At 42.3% G+C, this 10,970-nt stretch overlaps 1 protein-coding gene across 1 annotated transcript in view; it reads right to left on the bottom strand.

Moving 5' to 3' along the window:
* Window positions 1-8,699, bottom strand: part of tmem110l (transmembrane protein 110, like) — an 11,592-nt gene extending 2,893 nt beyond the window's left edge. Inside the window, exons 1-7 of the mRNA XM_020613272.1 lie at window positions 8,260-8,699; window positions 5,706-5,754; window positions 5,489-5,584; window positions 5,278-5,399; window positions 4,102-4,214; window positions 2,950-3,033; window positions 2,701-2,832 (exon numbers count right to left, since the gene is read on the bottom strand). Of these exons, the coding sequence (XP_020468928.1) occupies window positions 2,701-2,832; window positions 2,950-3,033; window positions 4,102-4,214; window positions 5,278-5,399; window positions 5,489-5,584; window positions 5,706-5,754; window positions 8,260-8,449 (786 nt within the window). The 5' untranslated portion in view covers window positions 8,450-8,699. The remainder of the gene's footprint in view (window positions 1-2,700; window positions 2,833-2,949; window positions 3,034-4,101; window positions 4,215-5,277; window positions 5,400-5,488; window positions 5,585-5,705; window positions 5,755-8,259) is intronic.
* Window positions 8,700-10,970: the final 2,271 nt, after the last annotated feature.

Genomic DNA, 10,970 nt, shown 5'->3' with positions numbered 1-10,970 from the left:
TCTTACTTCTAAACTCTGACAAAACTGAAGTTATTGTGCTTGGGCCTGGAAACCTTAGAAATCTGCTGTCTAATCATATAGTTACTTTAGATGACATAGCTCTCACCTTCAGTTCAGGAGGCGGACACCCTCTCTACCTTTAAGATTAGACTTAAGACTTTCCTTTTTGATAAAGATTATAGTTAAGGCTGGATCAGGTGACCCTGAGCCTTCCCTTAGTTATGCTGCCATAGGCCTAGGCTGCTGGGGGGCCCCATGATGCTCTGAGTTTCTCTCCTCTCCTCTCCTCTCCTCTCCTCTCCTCTCCCCCTATGCTTTTATATGCCACCATTACACATCACTAACTTTGTGTCTCCTCTCTCCCGTAGTGTGTCCTCTCTCTCTCCCTGTAGTTTTCTACAGGTTGCCCTGGCCCTAGAGCTCTACGTCTCTGATGAGCAGTCACCAGCCACATCAACCTGACCAGTGTTTGATTGATTGTTGTCTTGTTTCTTTTCTTCTTTTGTCTCTCCTCTATCCACTCACCCCAACCGGTCGAGGCAGAAGGCCGCCCACCAAGGAGCATGGATTACTTCCTCTTATTTGAGTAAATGGACTTAATACAAAACTTTTCTCAGTCAAAATTATTGGGTCAAAAACAAAGAGCAAAATGAGCCAGAGGGATGTCCAATAAACGTTTGACATCAGTCCTTTGGAGTCGAGGCGTCCTGGATGATTTTGATGTCTAACAAGAAACTTATCCCCTCCCCCGTTACCCTGATGCGATACGCAGTAACACCAGCCACAACAACAGCATTGTCACCGCGACCGCCACCCCCACCAAGAGCTCATCCAAGTCAAAGCCCCTCTATCTGTCGTCCTGCTCCTCTCCACGCTGCTTTCCATAACATCAGCAAGTGGAAACGACTCCTAAATGTCACTTTTATTCCCACAATGAAGGCTTGATTTATGTCTGCCTGGCACGTGACCAAGTGAAAGGGAAAGAGAAGGGATTGACTCATAAGTGTCACGCAAACAACATTTAGCCTGTGAGTTCAACCTTTCCTGAGAGAGGACACAAGAAATGACACGGGTGTCTGTGTTGTGTGGAGGAGGCGGCCCTGACAGAGAAGGAGCACCAACACTGGCAGCACCACAATGGGCCAGCAGTTAACAAACAGCTTGCCCTCTCCATCTCACTTCCACTCACTACTCTTGTCTGATCATGTGATGCACCAAATGATCATTTGACAGACTAGAGTCCTACAGGAATATGACCATACCTGGCAGCAGTTAGACTCAGCATAGTCTTGCAGTCCTCAACCATGTGAACCCATAAAAAGCTTTACTCTGAGCAGACAGATGAGTTTGGCTGCGCCTCTACTGCACTGGGATGGAGACAGACATCTCAGAACCAAGTCCTCTTTTATTCGGGTGAATTGAGCCTTTTAAATCTGAAGTGAAATGGTCCTCAAAGGTTCGTCATAACCACAGTTTTACTGGATGACAACTACAATCAAGGGCATGAAATCAAACGAACTTTATTGTTAAAATCTGGTTTGTTGGTGTTTGTAACCTGATGCAATTCCTCTCAAGTATTACTGACACATTTAAAGGGTCAGTTGACCCAAGTCAATAGAAAAAAACCCAAATGACCAGTAATGAGGGAGGACATCCTGACTCAGTGTTTCTTGGACTGAACTCATTTGGGATTGTTCCTCATTAGATCGAGTGTACACATAGAAAATGTGTGTGTGGGTGCGTACACTGTGTTCATCTACCAAAACAACAGGTGCGGCTGACACAGAGTGTGACCGTGCATCACCCATTTTCACACACATTAAAGTCCCGCTTCTTCATCAGAAAGCACCATCACATTCTTGTTTGAATCCATTTGGGCAACCCACCATGGGAACAGTGAACGTTTTCATAACATGAAAAAGGGCCCATTATAGTGAGGCAGCAACTAATAACTCCAAAGTGATTTATTTCTGCCTCAACTGCTATAGGGCAGGCAGCGCAACGTTTGAAAAATAATTTCAGGACGGCACAGAATATCTTTCATAATGTCAAACATGTTGGATTTGGTTTTGAATCAGTCTTCTCTTCCCGTCTATAGCTTGTCACATGATGTAACAGACTTCTGCTATTGGTTAGCAAGGACAAGGGAGCACTTGGTTTGATGCGAGGCATCTACCTGCTAATGCAAACGCAACAGAATCATTGTGACATGACCGAGATCGTACAGGGATCTAATTTATCAGCCAATCCTAAGGAGGCCCTCTGATGTGTGGCCATGACTTACTAAGACTCGGAAACGAGACACTAGGTTGTGAACACAACTTTATAACACATGGGAACAAGAGTGTCACCAGAGGGGATGTGTAACTCAGAGCCGATTGGTCAGTGAGATTTCTCTAAGGGATGTGTTAATCAAATATTTCACTTATTTTGATGGGTTTATTAAAACTTTTAATGCTACCTGGACTAAACAATTGGAACAAAAAAGAGCTCATGGTTCTACTGAGGCTTTCACTCAAAGGTAGTTTTGACCAGAGCCACATTATCATCCTCCGTTTTTCTCTTAATATCAGTTTCCAATTATAGATCTACTGAAGCTGAAGAGACAAATCCTGGAACTGAGCAGCTGGCTTCATTAGTGACTCAGAAAACATTAACCAGCTGCTAACCAGCCCTGTGCTGCTGATCAGTGATCCTCACCCGTGACTCCTCATCATTCAGCCAAGGCAGCGAGTCGGCCTTCTTCACCGAGCTGTCACACGAGTCCTCCAGGCTCTTCATTGTCTTGTACTTCCTCATCATCAGGCTGTCCACCACCCAGAACATGATGGACTATGGCGGGCGCCAGATACAGACACACAAGACTGGGGTTAATGATTCTGCAGAGCTAAGACTAAGCTCTTTTTAAAAATAAGACATGATAACTAGGATAAGGAGGCTGAAGCTCACATTAACTAAGAAGGGCACGATGAGCATGACCAGCACCAGCTCTAGCTGAGGATTAGCAATGTAGCTCAGCAGCACCTCCTGCAACTAGAACAGAAGAACAGTTTATTACAGACATTAAGAATTTAGGCTGCTGTCATGTGACAGGTAACCGAACTAACCAAACTGAAGAATGGAATAAAACTCAGAAACTGGCAAAATAAACTGGGAATCTGCTCTAATTAATCTAGAATTACATGTACAGAATGATCTTTAGAAATCTTATGACTATGTTCTCAGCCATTAATTCCTTTCTACATAACTTCAATTACAAAAATACCACCTGTATTTCCTGACTGTGTGGAGAGAGCTGATCTTGTACCATTTGATCTTTTCAAATAGCTGCTTGAAGAAATTCCTATCATTTCATTACATCATACAACAGTGTTCTTCACAACAACAAATGTAATATACTACATTAAATGTGAGAAGGAAGTAGGACAACAGGTGTAAATATGAAAACACAAACTGGGGGACAAGGTGCAATTACTGATCTTTATGATCCGAGTCTCACCATTAAACCAAGTAAGCGAGGTCTCCAAACAGCACCGAAAGCTGCACTAAACCAAACTCATTTCTATCTGGAAGTAAACAAACAAACTGTCCTTGTTGTTCTGTTGAAGAGCATCTGTTGCTATGACACGGGCTAATTCAAACAAACAAAAATGATCCCCAGTATCATGGAAATGAAACATTAGATCTGCTTTGATGTTTTCAAACCACAAGACATTTTTTATCTTCTGCTTGTTTATTTGTGATAACTTAGATGAGATCAAATGACAAACCCCACCGGGCCAAAAGGGAAACAGTAGTGCACATTTTTCCATGTAGTCTTGTTGACAACAAGCTCAGTTTTGGATATAAGGACTAGCCTGTTCGTTGCAATAAAAAGAACTGAAAACTTGGGCTGTGAATAGAATTCAACACAAACCAGTCGTGCCATATTAGGTCCAGTCACAAGCCCAGCTGATGCTCAAAAACGGTCTGTTCCTCCCGTCTTTTTGGCAGGTCAAACCATGACATTTGTTCCCCATGCCAGCGGTATGACAACATCACAGCATGGCATCTTTCCCAAAGGACCTGAAAGCAGCACAACCATGTCTACAATGGCCTTACTTTGGACCATCCGGGGACGAGCAGCACCAGGCTGATTGCACCCTTCTCCAGCACCATGATCAGCAGGTAGACAGTGCACTGACCCAGCCAGGCTGCAGCCTGAGGAGGGTCACCTGCAGGAAAAACCATAAGCGTGTGATTAAAGGCGACTTCTAGCTCAGACAGTATTAACGTGCTGGCTACACCAAAGGCAGGAAGTGGACGTGTTTTTGTTATCTCTGCTGATAGTTTGTCACTCTTTTTTAACCAGCAACCTATTTAAATTATTTAGTAAAGTGTTACAGTACTACAGGTTTTACATTAAAACTGGCACTTATGAATCCACATGCAGTGAATCATCAGTCCACGGGAGAAGAACAATAATTTGTCTTCAATTGGTTTTTCATGGCCTTCTGGATTTGTTCATTTTACTTTAGACTTCTTAGATTCTTTATGTTTGTAACTGGAACTTTTTTTACATGAAAGGTGACTAAATCAAGGTCAGTTTAACCTGTTCTCGTTTAAACACATTAATTCTTTAGCTTCTCCCCAGTTTTAAACAAGCAACATTTCACCAGTACTTTTGTCAGACACTATTTCTCAGTTCGAGCAGGACATATCAAAAGTCTTTCCTCCAGTGGTCGACACCTCTCCTAACAGTCTCCTACGCAGGTGTCTCACCACAGCAGACACAAAGGAGGTCAAGTCTGTCATTAAGACAGGAAGGGGGAGAAGACAGACACAGGGTGAGACAGTGAACCAGACACAAATCACCGGATGTTCCAGGTCTAAATGAGCTCATCTTATACAACCAATGAATAAATATTAAACATTTCTGTAACACGACTATCTGAAAGTCAGCGTTCCATTCAAACAGAGCCAGCAAACCTGACCCTCTTGACATCTCTACAAAGTCTTAGAAGTTGAAAATTTTCATTAGTGATAAGAAATGCAAAGGAAAAAACAGCAGAGTGAGTGAGTGTAATAACTGGCCTGGAGTTAATCCCTCTGTGAAGAGACTGGGAATGCTTTCCAGGCTGCAGCTGGAGATGCTGCCTCTCCCTCCTGTCTGCTGCCAGCTGACCTACACTGCCCCCCAGTGGTGAAGCCCACAGCTGCATCTTATTGTCAGGTGTATATGCCCTCCTTCAAATCCCAGGTATCTTCTGTTTTTTAGACACAGCAAAACTCACTCACCATATTCTCCAAACATGAGCAATGTCCACTGCTTGTACTCCACCAGCTTGGACACCAACTTGACAGCCAACCAGATGACCAGCATCCCCAGTGTAGCATCCAGCAGGAAGTTCATCAGATACCTGCAGTAAATCAGGACATTTCCTTACTGAGGGGTCATTCCTGATGGCCACATCTAATCAGGACATGTCTGTGGTCATAACTAACTCACAGGGAGCATGGGTCCTCTTTGGTGAGTGTGGACAGGAAGACATTGGCGAAGTGGATGAAGAGAGCGCCGATGGCCTGCTTGGATGTGTCAAAAAACCTGGAAAATATTTTAAACAAAAGATAATCTTAATATTTGTAAAGATTTTGATCATTTCTTATGACTCTATAGGTCAGTGTGAAAGTATCTGTTTTGAATTTTCTGAAGTGAATTTTCTGACCAGATCCTCCAGGGCCGTCTGATCCCTGCAGGCTCCCGGAACCGCTTCACTGCACACAAAACAAGGAAATCAATTAATCAATAATTTTGCCAAACCCGTGTTTACCCTGCAAAACAATAACATGTGACAGGCTCTCTTTTGCACCATCACAACACTTCACTCCTCCCCACTGGGTTCAGGACAAACAGATGCCTGCCGTTCTTCTATCTCATCATTCCTCAAGGTCACATGATGTGACTTGGCATGTGAAGCAGATCAGATGCCTCCTACAGACACGTTTTAAATCCGTAACCCTGTTCTGTTTTCAGGATTTTCACTTATCAGCTGTTCTTGGTGCAGTTTAAGTTGAATAAAGGCAATGAGTGAAACAGTATGGTATTATTATTCATGTGTTTTCAGACTTGTCCCTGCACATTTTGGCCAATTTAAATCAGTTAGTTGATTATTCATCAGTAATTTTGATCATCAATTAATATTGTAAGTTATTTCTAAATGTTTGCTCATTCCAGTTTCTAATAACGTGAAGATTTGCTGGTTTTATAATTGTAAACTGAATATTGGTCTTTGCACTGCTGCTCTGACAAAATAACTGATCAGCAGACATCCCCTTAAGGTCTGGGAAACTGTCACATTGGAGTGTTTTCTGAAACTATTAGGCTAAAAAAATGTATCTATTAGTGGTAACAAGAATCAGCAGAACGATCAGTAATGAAGCCTAGATCACGTACAACTCTATAGAGTTTTCTAAATTTTAGAATGACACTGTAATAAACTAGGAAGACAAATTCAACATCTGAGCAAGTTTCTCAACATTTAATCTGAAGGTCTGTTGAACGTTTCACCAAAATGTGTAAATTTGACCATTTTTAAATCCAAAGCTTTGCATTAGAGAACTGTGGTCACTGTGACAAAGATCCAGCCTCTATCTGGATTATGGGAGTCCAAACATGATGATGAGTCAGTGCAGAGAACCTCTCAAAAATAGCTTTGAGGAAGAGCACTCTGACACAGCTCAGCAGAGGAACGCATGCTGCAGGCTCGGCTGTGACTTGGCATCCCGGCACAGCGATCGCAGCTGAAGGGCGACTAATGCTTTGCAGCACATTAATAATGCACTGTAAACATCAACAGATGCATGTGCTTTAGTCAAGAACAAAACTTGAATGCATGCTGAGAAAAGAGGGAAAACTGGGAGCGGAGGGGCATTGACTTCTCTGCTAATAAGTAACTTAGTGCCGGCTGGGCTCATTGATCTCACTCACCCTGAAGGCCCGGCCTCATTCTGCAACACTTCACTGCTCCGAGCTCATCCTTTTGATTAGCTGATGACTGCACTGACCTTTGATTAAGCACTGATAATCAGATCATATGCCAACACACTCAATGAAATACTACAAAGGGGTCACCTGCATTTATGTCACTTACATGTCACAGTTTGGCTCAGTCTTGGCAGAGTTAGTGTTTCCACTTAGCTTATATGTGCAGTATTTTGCATATTTTAAATCAACTAACACCAGAATAATGTTGATATCATCGTGTAAGATATATAATCATAAACTGCCTTCAGTAAAAGACAAGCTGGGTGCTGTTTTTTGTGCTCTTGCAACCACTGCGGAAGCATTAGAGAAAGGCCGCAGTGCCAAAGCTGCTGAGATGTGCAACATTCTCCAAGTCAGCTGCCACAGACTCAGGTTTTCCAGCAGTCAATAGCCATTGATCAAGAAGAATAAATCCTGTTTCACAAGGAGCATCTCGTTTTGCACTGAAAGTAACTTAATTGATATCTCAATTAAAACTCACACTACCATGAATACACTAAAACAAACGCAATAACTGTTAAGGTCAAGTTTTTTTTAAATCACCCATAACAGTTTCTCACAGAAGCGTATTAATATCAGGATATTATCACTAAACCCACATATGGTTTTGGTTGGAAACGGACAGGGAACAGAGGCCTGGATCCAAAACCTGGCATTCCTCCATAGAGAGAGACGCTGACGACATTCCTTTAAAAATACCGCAATTTGTGATGCTGCTTTGCTTATCTGCACACATACCTGTGTACTATGGTATTTCCATTTACATGTGGTCAGTTCGAGTCTTACTGTACATTCGGTGTATAGATGTGCTACAAATCCATGTAGTCTTATTAAAATATGTACGTAAAAGCTATAGTTCCTGTGTGTCGCTGCCGCTCATTCATTTTGTGTACGTGGACGATGTCTGTGGCGATGACAGTCAATAAAAGCTGAACTCCCTTTCTAATGTGTTAACAGTATATGCCGAAATGAACAGCGGGGTCGTTATAGTCGGGTAATGTTTTAAAAAGTGTTCTAGCTGGTACGTTTCTTTGTCGAAAAACAACGCCATATTAAACCATCATATTTTCCAGTGGAATCTGGTGCCGAGCTAATGAGGCAATGCAAAAACAAACGTCAACAAAACTCCACGTGGCCTTTAGAAAGCAATTTCTGCATTTGTGTTTCCGGCATCCTCTGCGTGAATACATCCAAAATGCGGTGTCGCTGTAGATGCTTCACAAACAAGAACTCACACATGAGCGTACTGAAGGCGACGATGCCCAGGAGCCCCTGGATCAAGACGCCGAACCTGTCCGTCAGTGCTCCGTTGTCACAGCCGTGAGGACTCGCCTTGCTGATGTCGGACATGTTAGTCACTTCATAAGGGGCAGTGTCCAAGAATCTTTTCGCCAAGAAGACCCCGCTGTATCCGTACATGTCCATGTTGACAAAACAACACGGCCGGCTGAAACAAAAGAAGCACTTCTTCGCTGGAAAGGTCTTTGTTTACTCTAGAAAAACAAACCTTCGGACAGATTGTTTCCGGGGATCGATTTAAGGCAGGGTGCCTCTTCCCTGGTTCCAGATGTTAACGCTACATCTCAGGATGTAAGCAAACGAGGGTATGGAGTAATTCACTTAGGTCCATGTTTATGGCAAGGAAAGCACGTACTGTCAAGTAGCCAAAACAGGAAGTCTTACCCTCGGTAATTTTACTTCAAAATAAAAGACTGTTAAACTTGAAACAGCTTGGCAGAAATAAAAGAGGATTAGCCTTTAACAAAAACAGTCTGGGCACCTGCTTTATTTGACATAAACATAAACATGCATAAGCATGCACGTGCTGTTTTGGATGAGTTTGATCATCCTGGTGAAATAATAAACAATTAAAATGTAATATAATTTTACCCAAAACACCTTTGGGGAAAACTTGGCCACCAGGCCCCTACTATCCTCACACTGATTTAGGAATAGCCTTACACTGTCTAAACCCAAGGTAAACTAAATTATTTAAGTGTGCAAGAAAAATCAATCTTGACCTTAGAATTACTTTGACAAAACAATCATAAATCAAGATCCACATACTAACTTCCTCTTGCACTTTCGACTATATCACATGGTCTTCCTCAGTCAGCTGAGATGCAGAATAAATATGAAATAACAACAACTTGGCTCATGTTTCAACACCTCTTTATGCACTACTAACAAACTGATGAAAATAATAATGGTCGAAAAAGCTTGGAACTGCAACTTGGGTTAGGATTGCTATGCCAAACTAACTTAGTAAAGTTAATTCTAATACAGCCTATAGGACACCTCGGCAAACTACCAAAACCCAGCTGATGCACCCTGGGCTTTGAGATGGTCGCCTGCCTTAGGAAATGATCCAGCCTCGCAAATAACATAAGCTGCTGCTGCACTCGTTTTGTTTCATGACTAAGGTTCCCTTTGTTATTTTGAAGTAATAATTGCTCAACTTCCTGCTGTGCTTCGTCTCATTTGACATCCTTTTTTGCTCGTTGCACGCGGCCCACGAGGCAAATCTCCGCCTTACTCAAGGCTGCAGTACAGGTGATCTTCAGGCTCAGTCAGCCAGGTACAGCTCATTCTGGTGATGGGTAGAGAGGGTGAACCTAATATGGGATTCCTGGTCGCAAATTATCTGACGCATGTACCAATTTAGAAACTTTAGGGTTATAAAGAGCGCAGAAAGGTTCAGTTCCTTTTGTGCCTACACACTGTAACATTACTGTTACAAGTGAAAGACTTGCATTCACGAATTAAGGTCTACACAGCTAAACTCTACTGTTACTGGCTAATAACTTAATAGCTACATAATATTACTGGTCCGTTTTATTCCCATTAACTTTATTGAACCGACTCCCCTGAAGTGGTGTCACAATACCCAACAAATGGATCTGCCTCAATTACTTATTTATTTACACTGTGTCCAGATATTTTGGCTGTACTAGGGCCATGGTTCTGTAGTAAAGGTTGGTTGGGGATTTTTTTTTATTAATTAGGTAGCCAAATAGCCTAAATAAGCAGCCAAATAAGATACATTTGCTAACGACACCCCAGACTGGTTGTGAACAACTTTAACAGTCACTTAGTGTGTCGGGGAATTTGGCTCATTAAACCCTCAATAACATCTATCAGATACCAGAATCGTGTAGGCTTAAGAGTGCAAGGACAAAAAATGGTCTGCGGCTTCATGCACAAATCACACGCGCGCGTACATATATACAGTGGGTAAGGAAAGTATTCAGACCCCCTTAAATGTTTCACTCTTTGTTATATTGCAGCCATATGCTAAAATCATTTAAGTTCATTTTTTTCCTCATTAATGTACACACAGCACCCCATATTGACAGAAAAACACAGAATTTTTGACATTTTTGCAGATTTATTAAAAAAGAAAAACTGAAATATCACATGGTCATAAGTATTCAGCCCCTTTGCTCAGTATTTAGTAGAAGCACCCTGTTGAGCTAATACAGCCATGAGTCTTTTTGGGAATGATGCAACAAGTTTTCACACCTGCATTTGGGGATCCTCTGCCATTCCTCCTTGCAGATCCTCTCCAGTGCTGTCAGGTTGGATGGTAAACGTTGGTGGACAGCCATTTTCAGGTCTCTCCAGAGATGCTCAATTGGGTTTAAGTCAGGGCTCTGGCTGGGCCATTCAAGAACAGTCACAGAGTTGTTGTAAAGCCACTCCTTCGTTATTTTAGCTGTGTGCTTAGGGTCATTGTCTTGTTGGAAGGTGAACCTTCGGCCCAGTCTGAGGTCCCGAGCACTCTGGAGAAGGTTTTCGTCCAGGATATCCCTGTACTTGGCCGCATTCATCCTTCCCTCGATTGCATTAATGAATTGATTGAATTAAGGCCAAAAAGTTCTATCTTGGTCTCATCAGACCAGAGAATCTTGTTTCTCACCATCTTGGAGTCCTTCAGGTGTTTTTT

This window comes from Monopterus albus, unplaced genomic scaffold, assembly GCF_001952655.1.
Source record: "Monopterus albus unplaced genomic scaffold, M_albus_1.0 scaffold132.1, whole genome shotgun sequence".
Classification (NCBI taxonomy): domain Eukaryota; kingdom Metazoa; phylum Chordata; class Actinopteri; order Synbranchiformes; family Synbranchidae; genus Monopterus; species Monopterus albus.
Note: the sequence above shows the minus strand (reverse complement) of the source record. Positions and strands in the feature narration are given on the sequence as shown.